The 19,565-nt window shown below is 40.7% G+C and overlaps 1 protein-coding gene across 1 annotated transcript in view; it reads right to left on the reverse strand.

The window, feature by feature from the left end:
• Positions 1-6,279: 6,279 nt before the first annotated feature.
• The window catches only part of CAPZA2 (capping actin protein of muscle Z-line subunit alpha 2), a 31,002-nt gene continuing 17,716 nt past the window's right edge, over positions 6,280-19,565 (reverse strand). Inside the window, exons 3-10 of the mRNA XM_066633978.1 lie at positions 18,866-18,917; positions 17,885-17,948; positions 16,407-16,613; positions 15,055-15,134; positions 13,742-13,820; positions 12,260-12,331; positions 9,387-9,449; positions 6,280-7,260 (exon numbers count right to left, since the gene is read on the reverse strand). Coding sequence (XP_066490075.1) covers positions 7,120-7,260; positions 9,387-9,449; positions 12,260-12,331; positions 13,742-13,820; positions 15,055-15,134; positions 16,407-16,613; positions 17,885-17,948; positions 18,866-18,917 — 758 coding nt within the window. The 3' untranslated portion in view covers positions 6,280-7,119. The remainder of the gene's footprint in view (positions 7,261-9,386; positions 9,450-12,259; positions 12,332-13,741; positions 13,821-15,054; positions 15,135-16,406; positions 16,614-17,884; positions 17,949-18,865; positions 18,918-19,565) is intronic.

Below are 19,565 nucleotides of genomic sequence, written 5' to 3' on the forward strand. Positions count from 1 at the left end.
CAGTAGTTACAAATTAAAATATACCAGTGGTTCTCACACATTTAACACTGGGAACCACTTTTTAGAATAATCATCTGTCAGGGCCCACCGGAAGTGATGTCATGACCAGAAGTGACGTTATCAAGCAGAAAAAGATTTTTAACAATCCTAGACTGCAATCCTGCCCACACTTATCCAGGTGTAAGTCCCATTTACTGTCATTGATAAAGGAATATACATAGTGGGCTTGTTAAAAGTACAGATAAACATACATAAGAACATAAGAACAGCCCCACTGGATCAGGCCATAGGCCCATCTAGTCCAGCTTCCTGTATCTCACAGCGGCGCACCAAATGCCCCAAGGAGCACACCAGATAACAAGAGACCTCATCCTGGTGCCCTCCCTTGCATCTGGCCTTCTGACATAGCCCATTTCTCAAATCAGGAGGTTGCGCATACACATCATGGCTTGTAACCTGTAATGGATTTTTCCTCCAGAAACTTGTCCAATCCCCTTTTAAAGGCGTCCAGGCCAGATCCGTCACATCCTGTGGCAAGGAGTTCCACAGACTAACCACACACTGAGTAAAGAAATATTTTCTCTTGTCTGTTCTAACTCTCCCAACACTCAATTTTAGTGGATGTCCCCTGGTTCTAGTGTTATATGAGAGTGTAAAGAGCATCTCTCTATCCACTCTGTCCATCCCCTGCAGATCTGTAACATTTCCCCAAATGGTAGCATCAATAATAATAATAAATAATAATAATAATAAAACTTTATTTATATCCCGCCCTTCTCCCCAAAGGGACCCAGTCTACTATAGCATCAAGTCTACTATATTAAAAATAAAATATTGAAATGAATAGGGACCCACCTGAAATTGGGTCCTGACCCACAGTTTGAGAAACACTGGAATATACAATATGTAGGCATATGCTTGAGGTGTCTATTGAATTTCCTTGGTCATGTTCATATATTACATGTTTATCCCACTTGGCTTTTGGGGAGGGAGACCTCCTTTTAAGTCATTTCTAGAGACCCCTTTTTAAGCCATTTCTGCTCAACGTTGCATATATGCAACAGGAAACAACTGTGTACACCTGTGGGCTGGGCAAAAATGGGTTTTAATTTAAAATCTGTGGTTCATTGGTTGCCGTTTTTACGTTATTTCTATTAAGTGGTATCCATGCTTTTACATCTTTTAACTGCTCCAATACTGTTTTTTTCAATTGGTTTTTATTTCATGTTTTATCATTTGTATGTTTTATTGTATATTATTGTTGTACACTACTGTAGGTACTGTAAAAGCAGTATAAAAATATTTTGAACAAATCAAAATTAATCATTAAAATGTCTTGATATTTGCTACTGAGCACCTGTGATCTTGCACATTACTTTGGGTAGATGCCTTTGATTCATTTGCACCTCTTTAAAAAGATAGCTGTCGAAGTGGCCACTTGTGTTGCTTCTGCAGGAGGGAAGTATGGGGAAGGGCTATGTCTCACCCTGACACCAATGAAAATGAAAAAATGCAATTTAAAGATGTATGAATGCACATGAGTGGTCCACAGGTGTGCTGCAGAAATTTGCATTTTTAGTGATGACCATTGAAGTCCTAAACAGTTTGGGTCCAAGATACCAGAGGGTTCAACTGCTGCCCTATGAATCTGCCTGCCCACTGCGTTCATGGAGACGCCCATTGTCCCAGCACCACTGGGGAAGAGGAGACCGTGTGTGTTGGGACATTACTCTCAGTAGCCCCCACTTCTCTCTCCTCAAATATGAACATTGCTTATGTTTACCATCTGACAGCAAAAGGCACTCCCCTTAAGCTCAGATATTGTATGGTATTTCTGTGACAATCACAGCACATTTTGCAATAATAACTGCCAATTGACGTGGATAACTTATTTCAAAACTTGCTGTTTCACAATGTTCATTGTTGAAACCATTTTGATTCTGGTACATTATGTTGGTATGAAATATCCTACAAGCCAACTTTCCAAACTGATGGGAATATTTAAAATATCCCCTCTAAGAATAAGCAATCACTTTTGTTTCCCTGCTATCATCTTTTAATATCTTCAGAAAAACTATAAACTTATTCAGATGTTAGTAATATATAGACTTGGGGTTCAATTCTATGCAACTTTCCAGCACCAATGCAGCCATGCCAACAGGGCATACACTGCATGGGGTGGGGGGTGGGTGCGAAGCAGTTACAGAGGCCTCCTAAAGGGAAGGCAACGTTAGTTCTCTTACCTTGAAGCTGCATCAGCACTGGAAAGTTGGATAGGACTGGGCCCTCAATTAGTTAAAAGCCTGCTAATTGCTTAGCTAAAATTTCTGCAGTCAATTACCAGCCCTACTTCTTAAGTGTGATTCAGTACTTAGCTACTTCAGTCATTACCTTCTGATAGGAAAATCAGAAGTTGCAATATGATCCAGTAATAGAAGTTTGAAAAGGAGAAGGAAACTGAAGCATAAGGGCAGATTTTGTATCCATTAATTCCTACAAACACAATGTTATTCACTATATTAGTGTTTCTCAAACTGAGTCAGGATCCACTAGGTGGGTCACAAACCAATTTCAGGTGAGTCATTTCTATGTGGATTTAATTTTTAATAGACTTGATGCTACCATGCTATGGGACTGCATTTAGGGAATGTGACAGATCTGTACTTTGAACAGGCTATTATGTATATGGTTTTAACAATGATAGTTAATGGGGCTTACTCCTGGGTAAGCATGGATAGTACTGCAGCCTTTGGGATGTTTGGGGAATTTTTTAAAAAACAGATCAGCAACTGGGTGGTAAATAAATGTTAAAACATATACTTATTGCCAACTTTTAATTTACTTAATTGATTTGATTTTGTTGCATGAGGCTTAAAAAATTTTCCTGCTTGATGTCACTTTCAACCACTGTTGTATAAGATAAAACGACATAAGCAGAAGATTACAGTTCTGACAGCAAATGAAAAAGCCGCTTTTTATGAAAGGCATGAGTCAGGATAAGGCATTATCCAGGTCAGGATAAACAGAATGTTGCTATGTAAACTCAAAAGTTTGAACTATGTTTATAAATTACATGAGACTAAGTCGATTCAAACAAGTAGGTACCTGTATAGTTTTCCACAGGACAGTATCTCCTCCAAATGAAGGAGGAGGAGATTTATTATTTAAAATACTTATTTAAAATACTATAATACGGCACGGGGATGGTACATGAATCCATTGTATTGCACATATGCTCAAGTTTAAGCAAGTAATTCCAACACTTCTGGTTACTAATGTGCACTTTCTACAATTAAAATTAGGAACACACGTCACTCTTGCAGTCAAGAACGTGTAAAAATTATCTGCTATCAGAGGTGCTTTCCCTGTATTTTTGTGCAAGTTGTTCACCTGGGCAACATCCCTCTGAGCATAGGTAATAACGATGTGCCTCTGTATTAGAAGCAGCTGAAGCAACCAATCATGCCCAAGACATGCAGAACATGCAGAACTGCCTGCCAGAGCAGTAAATCATGCAGACACTGATAGCATTTCTACTTCAAGTTCACAGGTTTTATTTCTTTCAATACCAGTTTTCTTGTAGCACATTCATGCATTGTAGCACCAAGTTTAGGAGTTGCTGGTTGACACTGCAAAAACTACACTTTAGAATGACAGGTTGCCTGGCCACAGACACTGAAACAGATGCAATACCAATTGTCAATCATGACAATCTAAACATGTACAGCCGCCTTATGGAATCTTAAAGGCTACCAACAAGTTTATTTTGGCATATGCACCATTCCAGTCCACTTCTATGAACTAGAACGCATTCTTATCAGATGTCTGCACTGTTATCTTCAGCTGGTAGAATGCGATAGTACTGTATGTAGAGAAAAACAAATAGCTGTGCGTGCTGAGTTCAACAGGGCTTAGACCCAATAAGACTAGCTACCAAAAATTTTAGGAAGACTTGCTTCTGGAAATTTTAGAAATGCCTCCATATCTTAATGGGAGCTTGAGAAGGTGTGTTTTGTATAAACGTTTCCTGATTTTCATCACAAAAAGCACAATTCAAATTCTAGCTGTGCCGTGATCAGTGCACTAGTAATTCAGAATATATATCTATCTTGTATTCTCGTACCTAAGAAGCCATCTCTTTCTGTTAGGTACTCTATAAAGAGCAAATGTGGGGAGTTATTTTATCAAACATAACTTCGCACTTGAGAATGGAAAAATACATAACCAGGAAAACATTATGGACAGTATTTTTAAAAGGATTTTTAAAAATATGGTTTTGGTTGTGTACTTTCTAGTTTATAATCTCTCAGAGCCATTTCAAACATGATCCCATTCACAGAACTTCCACAGATGCAGAAAACTGGATAACGAAGTCAATGGCTCAACCTGTTTTGAGCACCTCAGAATGCATGCCAGAGCCTTCTAACAGGTTTAGCAAAAACCGGAAGCGCATGCCAGAAAGTTCTGGCAGGCCTCCTGAGGCACACGGCCTCCCCATGCCTTAGAAGACCCCCCCAGATGTGACCTCCAATCAAATTCAAGAGGTCCTCTGCAGGACAAGAGGGCTTTTTCAAGTGCTGAAAAGCCTGCTTTGGAGCCTCCTATTCGGTTTGTTGTGTTACATTCTTGGTTTCACTGCTGGGCCGGTTGAGAAACACTGTTCTAAATTATCTGCCTAGCATGTGCACTGAAGGATTGCTACACTAATAGTATAACAAGAACAATGAATCTGCATTAAAGTTAATAAATTGCACTTTCTAATTACGATTTCACACTTCTGTAAACGTATCCTCAGATTTCCTGTTCTAGCTGTGCTTACCCACATAACTCCATTCCATTTGTGTGGAAGAACACTACCAGTGGGACCATCTCTCCCAAGCTGTGTCATGCACCAAAAAAACTAAAGCTAGGTACGCTTTCCATAAAGACAGAACTGCACAGAGTCGCTCATTAAACACCTGAACTTTTTTTATATTGTGTTTGGTTGATGAACATATACGAATACATGGAAGTGCCATATATTATGCAAGAGGCAAATTCCCCCAACTCGGCAGGCACATATTCAAGAGCAGAACTTTGTTGACAGATCATACCTCTGCCTAGTTTGGGGGAATTCTCTCCTTGTGCCACATCTCACCCTATTCTTAAGGGTCCTTGGAACCTCAGGAGCTTTTTTTTTGGCAGACCCAGAGGACTGCTGTAAGAAAAGCTGGAAGTTTTGTTGTGCACACTTTTATTGTACTCTTAGAATTCAACCCAGTGTCTTTCATTAGTGTTTAGTGTCTGCTTAATGCTTTGTGTTTGGCTGACAGGGTAGGCTTTTGGAAGCAGGTATAGTACACAACCTGAGTCCACTGGCCTACTTTTACTTGACTATTTAATTGAACGCTTTTACTGAAGGAGGTTTAAGGTAATTCTCTACAAAGCACCACAATGCATTTCGGGATGCCAAGTGAAAAAAGAAGAGGCAGGGTGTGGAGTGTTGTATTTAGAAAAAGGGACACAATATCCACAATAATGACAAAATAGAAGATACAATACTACAAAGGCTTTCCATGAAGGACCCAGCAGGGAAGAAACAGGTGGAGGAGGGGAAGAAAGTATTGAAATACTCTGCCTCCTCTTTCCTAACTCATCCAGATGGACAAACAAAATGCAAACAGGACTTTAGGGAAAGAAACAAGTCAGTTGTGTATTGTCCTGTTTGGAACAAAGCCACTGAGCAACTATATTTCCCCTCAATCATTTCTTGAATAGTGTATCTAGGGAGCCAAGAAATACTAAAATGGTAAAGAAGCAACTGTTATTGTTGTGGTTATTAGCTTGCTCCACCAAGCCATTATCACACTGCAATGACTAACCACTTCTTCAGTTCCCTTCTAGTATCTGTTTAGCAAATGAACTCCTCCAGCAAAGCTAAGAACAGTGTTCCCTCCCTCTAGAATTGCCCAAGTACAATTTGGTTGACAAATATCACATAGTACAGCTTCACAGCAGAGTACTAACAGCTACTATGTGATAATGTCCTTTTAACACACTTTTTCAGAAACTAGTCTTGGAACTTCAGCTAAACATTTAACACTTTCACAGCAGAGTACTCAGTACAAGAGCTTTTGCAAATCTGAATGCTTCTACTACTCACATTTTATTCTTGAATCACCCAAAAATGTGAAAAAGACACACAGGATAAAAATGCAGAAACAACGAACTTAAGAGGCCCACCAACTTTTTTTTTATAAGTAACAAACTGCAGGAATCAGTGAGTAGATGCTATTCAAGTAAATAGAAAATTTGCATTTTAATGTCACATTGATTTTTAGTACATTTCAATCCAAGGGAAAAAAATAAACTGACAGACACAGTAATGAGTACAGGATTATATATATATTACAATATGCCTTGTTATAATACAATTGTGGCTGTATGGTAAAAATAATTTGACGGCTGATGGAATCCAAACTCATCTGAGTAGCTGTCAGGAACAGAGCGTTAAATGCATTTTCAAAATAAGCACTAATGTTTAATTTCAACACCTTAAAAACAGCATTAGACCTTGGCCTTAAAAAAAAAAGTTAACACCAAGCTAGCTAAATAACTGAAAAGGGTTGGATATAGAAAATGCTTTCCCCAGGTTTACATACAATGGAGGGATAGATTATTCCTACAACAGTACACATGGCTAAAATCCATGTTGAACGTCAAACTTGTGATGTCCGGTACGAATCTCTTCTAGAGAATCAGGTTCTAGAAGCTGCCCTTTTGCATGAAAGCAAGCAACATAAGGTTTTGCATAACCTTATGCAAAAAATATTTTTCAAATAGTTTAATTTAACTGAAAACTAAAGGCATGTCATCATTATAAAAAAGTCTAAATATATCAGAAGCTCTCAACATTTTCACCTACACCGATTTTTGTAACCTTTTAAAAAGGAGAAACAAAAGGACAAAGCAAAATGGTCAATTAGCTAAGCCTTGTGTTCTAACGAAACTACTTACAGTGGATTTTGAATGGCAAATGCCCATGCTGACTGGGTGACGTAACAATTCTGAATACCTTCCGCAATAATTTTATTTTGTATACAAGGACATCAAAATGATCCAGCTTTGCAACCCTTCATCTTAGGCATTCTGCATTTCTTTCCCAATCTTGTAGCTAAGGATCTTGTTCCAGTCAATCTTTGTGCGAGTAACTGGCAGTTGTCGGCGTAACGCCTTGAAAGTAGTGTCCGACATAGTTTGATAATTTTCACTGATAGCCGTCTGTTCACAGAAAAAGATAATAGTTACTTTAATATATGATACAATGTGGAAAGATTTAACAGCAAGAAATCTCAAATACTTCCATTCTATAAGACTCGTTCAATGTCTATTTATCCTGGGGCGGATCCAAATATTTCCTTCCTCTGGAGGAACGATTTTCAACCTTTTTCACTGCATGGCACACTGACAAGCTATTAAAATTATCAAGGCACACCGTGCTGCTGGTGGGGGGCTCACATCCCCAATGGTTCTACTAATAAATGACCCTCCCCAAACTCCCACGGCAGCATACCCATGTGCCCTGGCACAGTGGATGAAAAATCGCTGCTCTGGAGGAAAAGAACCTGTGGATTCAACCCATTAGAAGCAAGCTTATTTCACTTGACAAGAATATAGATAACACGAATAACCAACAATCTTAACTTAAAAATTGTTCAGCTATAACAAACACAAAATGAACACATCTTTGTATTTTGTCTTAGTGGGAATCCTTTCTGTCCAATGCTCCTAACAATGCTCCCTTTTAAAAACTTAACAGTGTACATTTAGAGATTAAACACACATATACTAGGTGTGTTAAAAACATCTTCCCAAATTGAACTGGTTTCATCATATACTTTAGTGAGCAGTGATGGAGGTACTTAAATCTTTTAATTATTCAAGCAAAAGAAAGGAAGGATCACAATTAGTCCTCTTCAAATGTTTTGTATCTGGTGGATAAGTCCATGGGAGAGCACCAAGCTCACTTTTAAGCTGCTACACCCCCAGCTCCCAGCAGTGTCTACAATAATAAACTTGGGAATAATAAGTGTACTTGGGAAGAGGTACAGTGAAATGCTTATGTTTTAGGAATAGGCTTATCTACTAAAACTAGTTAAATGACAGAATGATTTTTGCAAAGTGTAAATTCTGAAATTGTTACAGATGGGACAATATTTTCAGCCTAATGCACTACAATAACTAATTGAGAATAATAATAATAATAATAATAATAATAATAATAATAATAATAATAATAATAATAATACTTTATTTATATCCCGCCCTTCTCCCTGAAAGGGACCCAGGATGGCTTACAACATGTTAAAAACAGATTAAAAACATAATTTAACAGCGAATAAAAACGTATTAAAACACATTAACAGATACCATAAAAACAGTAGTCAGATAAAAAGTCAGATAAAAAGAGCAAAACGCAGCAAATCATAGAGGAATCAGGACTGTAAAAATACTAAAAGATATAAAAAAGATGTTAAAAAGGCCATGAACTCAGAAGGCTTGTTTAAACAAAAAGGTCTTTAGGCCTCGCTGAAAAGTCTCAAGAGAGGGAGCCATTCTCAAGTCAAGGGGAAGGGAGTTCCATAATGTTGGTGCCACTACTGAGAAGGCCCTATTTCTTGCCGCCGCCCCACGTACCTCCTTAGGCGGCGACACTTGTAAAAATGCCTTCTCTGATGACCTAAGAGGACGAGCCAGATTGTACGGAAGTAGGCGATCTCTAAGATACCCTGGCCCAGAACAGTATAGGGCTTTAAAGGTCAAAACCAGCACCTTGAATTGGGCCCGGAAACGAATGGACAGCCAATGTAGCCCCCGGAGAAGCAGGCTGACAGAGTCAAACCGCCTACCTCCAGTGACCACACGGGCCGCCGCATTCTGCACTAATTGCAGTTTCCGAACCGTCTTCAGAGGCAGCCCCACATAAAGTGCGTTACAATAATCTAACCTAATAATCTAATAAGCCTAATGCACTACACTAACTGATGGTAAAGATCACATCCTGACTGGTGATAAGGTTCAACAAGACAAATGGGTCCAATGATAGCTTGTTACTTAAAATAAAAAGATGCTGTTAATGATACTGTTGTACTCCTATTCTTAAAACTATTTTATGAGTAGCTTTTGTTGTTGTCGACTATGATGAGATGCAGATCCATGAGACTTTTGTCCTTTCTATGTTTGAGGCATCACTGAGACACTGAGGCATCTGACTCTTTTTCAAGTATTTCCTATTATAAGTACACATTTCTACCCCAAAGCCTCCCAACACATTATAAAAAACAAGTAATATCAGTAATGGTTGTTTAAAAGTAGTAGCTAAAGCTAGATGTTGCCAACATGTATACCTGGTATTCATTTTCTGCGGCCTCTACAATCTTTACAAATTCCTTTGCTGTTTGGGCTTCATTCTAGGAAAGAAAAATATATTAAAATTAGACCACAACACTATGGCTGCAATCCTATGAACACTTGCCACTGAACATAATGAGTTTTACTTCCTAGTCAGTTACGTAGATCTACTCAGAGATGTTTCAGATCCAGTGTTCAGCATCTGAGCATTCAAAGTTTATGACATGTTCTCAAGAGCCGGATTCCTGCAAACCGTCAGTATGACCTAACATGGTCTAATGTTAGGAGGGGGACATACTGGTACTTACCGTGAATCTTTTGGGTCATAATTTAAGGACTAACAGCTTAAACTTGGTCACTAAGGGCCCAATCCTATGGTCTGAACCGCGCCTCCACAGCGTGGACCACAGTCGCAAACATGCCGTAAGGCACGTTCGCAGGGCTTACCGCTAGGCTCCTGCTGGAGGTGGCTCAGCTCCGGCCAGCGCTGAGTCACCGTCTGGCAGGCACCCGCGTTCCACAGCTCAGCGGTGCCTGCCACCGCCAGGCTGCAGAATAGCAAACATGGTGGGGCATTCTGGGGAGACGGGGAGGCCAGCATGACACGGGGAGGGGGTGGGGAGGCCGGCATGATGCAGGGAGGGAGGCATGCCAGAGGTGTGTCTGGGGGTGGGCGGGAGGACCACCTACGGAGCTCGGCTTCACAGGATCCTCAGCGCTCATGGAGGCTGCGTGCCTTACATGAGCGCCTTTACTTTAGCGCTCTTTAGCTATTAAAGAGTAGCCCCACTGCGGGGCTGCCTCCCTTACCCGGGGGAAGGGGATGAACGGCCCGTACTCCCGAGGTGCCTCCTGCGCTACCGCGGATGGATGCAGCAGCAGCAGCCCTCGTGGTGCCGCTGAGCGGGGTATCCCAGGCAGCTCAGGACTGGGCTGTCCCTTAGGATTGGGCTGTAAGTCTACACAATTATACTCTACAGCAGTGTTTCTCAAACTGTGGGTCGGGATCCACTAGGTGGGTTGCGAGACAATTTCAGGTGGGTCCCCATTCATTTCAATATTTTATTTTTAATATATTAGACTTGATGCTACCATGATATATGACTGCATTTGGGGAAATGTTCAGACCTGTACTTTTAACAAGCTACAATGTATGTCCTTTTAGTGATGATAGTAAATGGGACTTACTCCTGGGTAACTGCAGGTAGGATTGCAGACTAGGATTGTTAAAAATTTTCCTGCTTGATGATGTCACTTCCAGTCATGACATCACTTCCGGTGGGTCCTGGCATATTCTCATTCTAAAAAGTGGGTCCCAGGGTTAAAAGTGTGAGAACCACTGATCTACAGGGAACAGAAAGTGCTATTGTCTTTGCACTGCACTTTCCTATCTTGTTCAAAATGGGTCCCACACATGTCTCCAGCAGGATATTTCCACAGCTTGCATACATCTCAGCTCCAAGACAGGCGACAAGCTCTATTTCACAACAGTCAGACAACAGTGGGAAATGGGACACCATATGTCAACTGCACTTCTTGTTCCTCCAGCTTATTATGACATTCAAAAAAGCTCTAAGCTGTTAGTCAGCTCTTTTGCCAAGTTACAGAGATGGCTTCAGAGATCTAGAACTCATTCAAACCCTACTTTGTAGTTTATACATCAGATGCTTTCTTTACACCTTACTCTTAATCCGCTTTGCTGACACTCTCTCTCTCTCTCTTTTCCCCAAATAGTTTTCTACCCTGTTGTCTACCAGAGCTCCAAAGGACCTATGTACTGCAAACTACACACACACAAAAGATAATTTAATGGGTGTGCAGGGAGCGCGATTTATATACAGGCCCCCCTGTCTCCTTATCTGTGGTGGGAACAACAGAACCCTGCAGATATGGGAACCTGCCTGAACTCCACTGTGCCTCATGAAGTAGGATGCAGAGTCACAATCTAGTTCTTTGTGCTCAAGGGAAAATTAAATTTATGTTTCTGCATGGCAAAATGGTTTAGAGATAGAGGGAGCTTTCAAAATAATCTTATAATTTGGCATGGAGTTTTGCTGTAAAAAAAGAGGGGGAGAGAAAAAGCATATTTTTGTCATGCCTGGAAAATGATTAAACTAGCTCTCTGGATTCTGCCTAATCTGTGTTACAATTTAACCAAGCTTCTGAACACCAACATATGCTGGTCTCTTTGGCCACTTCTATGTATCTGGCAGTCATATTGCAATACTGGAGAAACATCCAGACAGATGCAGCTTGCTGTACAATTTAAATATGTCTGCCTGTTATTTTAAGGGTTTTACACTGAGTTTCGTCTCCTAATCTACCTGTAGCAAGATTATGTATAATTTTTTTTAAAAGTATAATTTAAATGAAAAAGTTACACATTGTTTTAAATGCCTAGGGAGCACACAACCCTGAAGAGCATACTGCCTCATCATTTGTGCATGTAACTTGAAAAACAGATAATCCAAGGTTTCTAATGTCAATTGTATTATATCAAAATGACTCAACAGGACAAAATGCTTATCCTGTGTGGACAGTAGCATAAGCAACACACTGCATGCATGAATTAGCAATTGCAAACCAACAACAGAACTTTTAGGGGCTACAATAAACCAACAACAGAACTTCCACATCATCCAATGTCACTAATGCTTTTCTAATTACAGCTGTTTGCACATTCAGATAAGAGAAGTAAAGCAATGAGCCATCAGAACACGAAGATATGGATCTTCTCTTGTCAAATAAAGTACTAAGGAAAAGCTTACACTGAGAAAATCACAAAACAGTACTTTTATATATATACAATATGTGTCCAATTACAAGTTATTTCCTACAAACACAGGAAAGAAAAAGCAAAGATACTTACAGTCACTGTTAGAGAATCCTGTATGTCTTTATGACTCACTAGCTGAACATTACCATCTTCATAATAATGAACCTAAGTACAAATAATCAAAAATGATACAAAATCACCACATATACAAAATAGCAGTATGTATGGAGAAAAGCTAAAAATGCAGCAATCTCTGAAAATGCAATTAGCTAAGAATTCATACAAAGAAGACTGTTGTGCCTGTATTGGATCAAGTGCAATTTTGACCAGGACTTGGGCTGCGCAGGCCACAAAGTACATTCATGCCAACTTGGGAGTCAGCTGGGCTGGCGGGGACACCGGTGCTAGCTTCCAAAAGCCGGATCCAGCCCCTAAAAGGCCAAGTTCACGCCAGCACAGGCAGGCTGGCACAAGGGCTGGGAGAAGGTGGAGGAAGGGCAGAACAGAGGTGGGGAGGTGGTGTTTTGGGTGGGGCAAGGGTGAAACGGGAGATGTGGGATTAGCCACAGCAGCATAGACTGAATCCTAACCCCCACTCCCGGGCCCTGCAGTCAGGGTCAGCCTTAGGTGCTGCAGGGCCCAGTTGGAAACAATTTTGTAGGGCTCCCTCTACTCATTTTTTTAAGCTCTTAGCTTGAATGGAGCCAGACCAACAAGAAAAAAATATTTCACTTCTGTGCAAGTGGATAGGACTGTACCTTTAGTGGTTTTGCAGAATACGTGCCTGGGAGGTCAGCTGGAGGGAGGAGGAAGTGCGCACCCAGCTTGCAGCACTCCCCTACTCTTGCCCACCGCTGCCCTGTCTGCAGCAGCCCACTCCAGAGTGACATGGGGGAGAGGATGGTGCCAGGAGCTGTGAGGGTAGGGAAAGAGCAAGGCACGCATGCTGCTGCCTGCATGGCAACAATTTCTGGCCAAATGGAAGCAGTAGTGGGCAGGGACTACTTATGATGTGATCCAATTTCAGGCCAACTGGAAGCAGTGGTGGGCAGAGGGGCAGTGCGGAGCCCCCACCATGTGCAGGGCCCAACTGGGCGAAATCTCCCTAACTGCCTAAAAGCCTGCCCTGCCTGCCGCTTTACATAGGCCGCTTGAATTTGCACCAACAAAATTGCTGGTACCCCAAATCTAAGAAGCCCCATAGGGCAGGCCAGAGCTCAACATGGGTTAAGGGGGAAAATATCCACTTATACCAAATTGACCTCCAGCCTGCACCTAAATTTGCACTGAATGTAGCACAGGACAGTTAGCCTGCCTGTTTCAGAGCAGTTAGGATTGGGCTGTCAGAGCATTTTTGAACAGCAATGGCTACAGCATTAAGATTCTATGGCTCCCCTGGCTGGTTTCTGTTTCATGGCTCACAGTTTGGGAACTGGTGGTCTAGAACACAAAACAGTCATCAGAGGTCCTTCTCAGGGTGTCCACACCTTTGGAGGCAAGATGGGTGGGACTACCATAGGAAGAATTTTTACTCTGATTGCATTGACATTACCTTGGTAAACTAGGAATGCCTACCTGAATTTTCAAGATACCTGCCACCTGAGTGGTTGAAGGAGTGATTGTAAACTTCCATTCTGATCGCCAGCGCCCGTTCCTTAAAATAAGACAATTGCAAGTAACTTTTAAAAAGTAAAAGCCAAATGTTGAGAATTGTGCCTGGTTTAAAAATAATGAAACCTTTTACAAGATAAATTATTTGGGGGGGAGGGGATCTTTGCTTTAAATACCCAATCAGCAGACTGCGGATTTCTAACAAATACAGAGGCCTCATTTAAAAAGGAAAAAGCAAACACCTATGTCTGAAAACAACATGCATAGGTTTGCAGAGAGAAGCCCTGACGGACATAAAGTCAGAGTGTTGAGGATGCATTTTTTAAAAACGACTAGAAAACTGAGAATAGGTAGTCTCTAATTAAGTACACGTTAGTTTCTGGAGATCTGTACTTAAGTTGACATACAGTTAAATTGAAACACTTTTATGCGCTGTAAACAAATTTGTGAACGTATTTCTGTAATGCATTTGTAAAAATTTATAAAATATAAAAATTTATAAATAGAAGTATAAAAATATTTATTTACAAAACAGATAATACTCTCCATAGTAAGTATATACTCTATAATAACCCTGCTTTTTAATTGTGTAATGTACAGAATAGGCCTTAGAAAGGCCTTAAAACAACTTAGATGAGGGGAGGGGAGGCATATCTGTATTAGTTTCATTTTACAACAAGTTACAATCTGCATTAGCTGGAGAGGAACATGAGCACAGTTCCATGAGCCTCGGCATTCGCGGGGATCAGTTCCAGAACCGCCAACCTCTCCCTTGTGAATTCCATGGATAATGAAATCCATGGGGCGGGGTGCCCACATGGCACTGAAATTACTTACCTGGGGCACTTCCAGTTTTTCCTGCAAACCAGTAGTGCCTTCCTATAATGACCGGCAGACCTTCTGAGGCAGCCTCTCTGTGCCACAGAATGTTACTGGAAGGCACTTCCAGTTGCATTCAGAAGGCTCTCCTTCGGCTCTCCTTTACCAACCACTTCTGTGTCTCCAAAACTCAGCCTCCCTCCCTCCCTTTCACAAACTAGCACTATCACATCCGCACGAAAGTGCAACCTGTAAGTTGGAAAGTGTGTAGGTTTGAAGCCCTTAAATTGAGGGGCCGCTTGTACTGCTAAACAGAGCAATACCATTTTCATATCTGTGTATTTTTGGAAGGTTTTGTGAAATAGCTCATAAAACAAGGATCTCTCCCAAATAGATTTTCAAATATTTTCCCTTAATTTTTTTTTAATGGAGATGCATGCCTATAAGCCTATACTTACCAAAAGTTTTTTGCTTGAAACTGATGGCTTTCTATGCATACAATAATTGTTTGATGTCCATCAATTGTTTTTCCGTACACCTTAATCACAAACATAAGACAATCACATTAAGTTCAAATTCTTGCCTTAAAGGTACAAGCTCAAGTGATACACAACTCCTGCTGGATAATTTAATCACTTAGAAAGCTCAGCAATAGTGTACAATCAAGTCTGCTTTGCTTAAATAACTAATGATAGGGTAAGAGTCATATGATCAAACTGCATACAGCAATGTACAGCAGTCCCTACATTTTAGCTAGGTGTCATAACCAAACATTGGTTCTAACACAGCCAGGGAGAGAAGGATCTCTCCCTTCATGCTTCAAAGACAAAATACATCCCTTCTGTACCCACAGCCCAGTGGAGGGACGTTTCTGAATGAGAAGTACCACCAAGCAGGGTGTGTACAGGCACATCCTAACTTTCATCGCTTTCTCATCCTTGCTGAGCACCTAGAAGTGGCCCGCACAGAGCTCAGCTTGGTAGGCAAAGCTTCCCACCCAAGTTGCTGCAAGTGGCACAGGGACTCCTTGAAGGACAGCTAAACCATTTCCCTTCCAGGAGGTAGCAAACTGGACAGTACGTGGACTCCACGTGAACTGCTTCCGAGTGCTCGGCAATGTCAAATAGCATCCAGCCCCTTTAAACAACATCCTGCTGAATGAAGTCAAGTTTTTATTGCCTTTTAAGTAGATGATGTATTCCGGGAAATTGCTTCCAGCTACATAAATACTTCAATCAATGCCAGCATATTTAGTCTGGCCCCTTTAGACATATAGGTTGCCAACAATCATCTGTTTTTTACTTTTATAATTGGTCTGGCCCCTAACCAGATAAAAGTGCAAGGTGTGCTTGCATGTGTTTGTAACAACCAATCCTGTCTCCCCCCCCCCCCCAACACAGATGCTGCATCCCTATGTGGGCTGTAAACATTCTGAAAGATGCATGCTTTGCTTTCCTGTGCTGCTGGCAGCTTAAATATGTCCAACTCCTGTCATGGAGTATCTTGGACACCATCCTTGCTAGTTGCCAAAATTAAATTTCTAGTTGTCACTGATAACTGAAAACCTTGGGTAGGGCCTTGGGTTATTCATCTTCATCTACCACCTACTGCCCTTTTTAAAACATACATTTTCTACAGATACAGTTTTCAAGTTATTTGGCTGACTTCAAGCAAAGACCTCTACAAAGTACCTTGTCTCAATCTTGATTCAGGGAGAACATGCCAGTAAGACACAGGCTGCAAAACAGAATTCAAAGCAGCAGAATAAGCAATGGTTTAAAACAGAGCATTTTTCATCTGTTACACTTACCGTGCACACACCATTTGGGTAGTGTTCTTTCACATATGCTCTCATTGTCGTTTCTATGGAGTTCCTCCATGACTCAATTGCATTTTCAACTTCATGGGGCTTTGGATCAGTTGCCTCCTTTCTTAAATGATCAAATTTAAAAGAGATCTTGCTTTTCGGGTCCAAAAATTTTCCATTGCCTAAGTCACCATGTTCCGTTATTAAAACCTACACAACAAGTGTTAAAAGATTATATAAAACATGGTTAACACAACATCTAGAATAATAATATCATCATTATCATTAATGGGATAAAACACAGCAAAATATTGCATATCCATTCTTTTTGATTTAAGACTTAACACAATAGCAAATACCTATTCAAAACACTGGTCTTCAAGTACAATTCTTGTTTGGATAGGAACTAACCAATGACTAAAGGTAACTTTCCCATGCTGAATGAAGTACCCCCCCCCATCAGCCATCTTCCCTTCCCTTCCATCTTAAGATAAAAAAGTAGACTCATATCTATATCTCACACTGAAGTGAAGAATCATCCAGTGCCCACAATCTTGTAACCCTCGTTCACCTGTCCTCTCCTCTGCCTCATCCCACTGTCAGAGAACACTGACACAGGTCTGTGCTTCTCTGATATCTAACAGTACAAAAGCTATGGATGACACTTCCCTTCTGCCCATGACTCTGATGACCAGATCAAGTATTCGTGTAGCCCTGTTCTCAGATATTCTCTCTCTAGTTTCACCCTGTATAATGAGGATGACCTTTTGTAATTCTGTACGGATGATTATCACACATAATGTCTCAAATTCAGGGTCCCCATGGACTGAAAATCAATGCTCCCAATGAGAATCTATTTTCAGTTCCAGAAAGACAAGAGCAGATACTATTTTTCTTATTCTACTTCATTCAGAATCACATAAAGTGAGGATACTATGTAAGTAAAAAACCAGATTAGAGAGCAAGTGCTGTGCTACTAAAGACATATCATGAAACCACTTTAATAATATTCACTACAAAGACATGAGACCCAAATACCAACCTGATCATAAAACCAGAAAAACTTCATATGATCAGATAATCTAGCCATCGTATCACTAAAATGATTAGTTAAGTATCATCACCACTAGTTTGCTTAGATAAGTGGGCGGGGATACCTTTGTCCAAATCTACCCTGACCAAATTCTTATTACTTGATCCTGTTTAAAAGGGAACAAGCATAAATGTATTTAACTACTGGGTGATGGTGATGTATCAATGCCCCACCCCCGCTGGCTTTTGTTATAACTTTTGATAGAAATAAAAGTATTTCCATGTGGTTTGTTTCACTGCATTCTACATGAAATCACACATCGAATGATATACAACATGATGGCATTATTCAAAAATACCAAGATTTAAAATTTTTTGGCCAGTAGTGGTGTCACCCCCCTCCCATGCGCATCATATGGTGCAAACCGTGTCACTGTCTATATTCATACCTGTTCATCATAGCCTTCTATTTTTACTGGAGTAAACTGGTCCAAGTTATACTGTGCAAATGCACTAAAACATAAAGATAAGATACTTTAATAGTAATTCTGCAATGAAGTTCAAGAATCATTTATATTTACTTAAAAATAGCCTCAAAGTAACACTATTTCTATAAAACACCACCACTTAATTGCAAGCTTAGTTCAGACAACTTGAAACCCAGTTTGAATAGAAGGATTTGTCTTTCCAGGACCAGCTTTGCTATGAAACCATTAGCAAAATGAAAATGGTTGTGTGGAGCAGCACCCTTGGAGGGGCAACAAATGGATAAGTTCCCAAGCCCATTTTGTCTCCAAGCCTCTCCATGCTCTTTCTCCACTGGACACTCTGATCCCCATCTAACATGCTGAGATCAAATCGAAAGAGGATCACAGCAACCCCCTTCTGCTTCCAGAGCTACTAGAAGAGAAGGGGGGAGCTGCTGTGGCTTCTGATCACCTCTGTCTACTTGAAACTTATGAACTGAGCTTGCCCCCTTCCCTTCACTCATGAAGAGTGCAGCATGCAGCCTTCCTGCTCCATGCTGCCTCTGTTAGCAATGAGCAAAAATAGGAGAGGGGGTTATTTAGAAGAGAAACAGCACAGAGCACCAAGACTGCATTGCTGCAAACTTTGGAAGGCTACACCCAATGGAGGCATTTGGGGAGGATTCAGGCAGAGTGGGATCACATGCTGCCCTTGAGTGTAACTGTCTTCCGAAAACATCTGAGCTCTGGTGAATTTCCAGGGCTTCAATTCAGCAAAGATCACTTTGAAAAAGCATTGGAGGAGGAATTTTACTCATTCATCATTTCTATCCCATCTTTCACTGGATAGTCCCCTTAGTACCTCTTTCCTTTTTCAACATGGTCCATCAACAATTCCCCACAAGTGTGGTATTTAAGTATAACACACTGAAATAAGTTAGAAATCAAGGTGGTAATACTTACTGGGCTGCTCCTTCCCTGAGAAGATTATCATTATTAAGCAGCAACCGAACATCTGAAAGATACTGAGCATTAGTACACAGTGAAAATACTTAAAACAGTTTTTCTTCCATACAAGGTCATTTATCACAATTCTCCACTTCTGAGTTGTAGACAGTACTTTAGGGCAGGCATGATAGCGTTGGGTCAACAAGAACTGGATGCTTCCTTAAGTACAGACCCCTGGAAGTTGATAAGATGGTACACAAGTGATATTTGTGGCAAATAAGACGCTGCAGCTGATTCACATACAAAAGCCATCACCTGACTCTCAGCAGGAGGTAGACATGTGTGTGAACCAAATTCCTCCTTACATACGTCAGCGAAGGTATCCTGCATTTGGAGTGCAGTCACCAGGGAGACTTGCCCAGTGCTCTTATGTCTTTTCACTCACAGGCACAGAACGTTTTATTATGAGCCTGTTCAAAAATCAGCCTGTTCAAAAATGAATATCGTTTTTACTATTCTCTTGCACTGCTCACTGTTTCCATTAATTTAGTACTATTTGTTTTTACTAGTTACCCAAATTGGATATACATTTTTAAATTTTTTTTTCTTTAACAGTCAGCTAAAGTATTTCTGTTTTAAATTGGATTATAGCAGGGGTGGCCATACCATGGCTCACAAACCACATGCGGCTCTTTGGTATATAATGTGCGGCTCT

The sequence above is a fragment of the Tiliqua scincoides genome, chromosome 7 (genome assembly GCF_035046505.1).
Source record: "Tiliqua scincoides isolate rTilSci1 chromosome 7, rTilSci1.hap2, whole genome shotgun sequence".
Classification (NCBI taxonomy): domain Eukaryota; kingdom Metazoa; phylum Chordata; class Lepidosauria; order Squamata; family Scincidae; genus Tiliqua; species Tiliqua scincoides.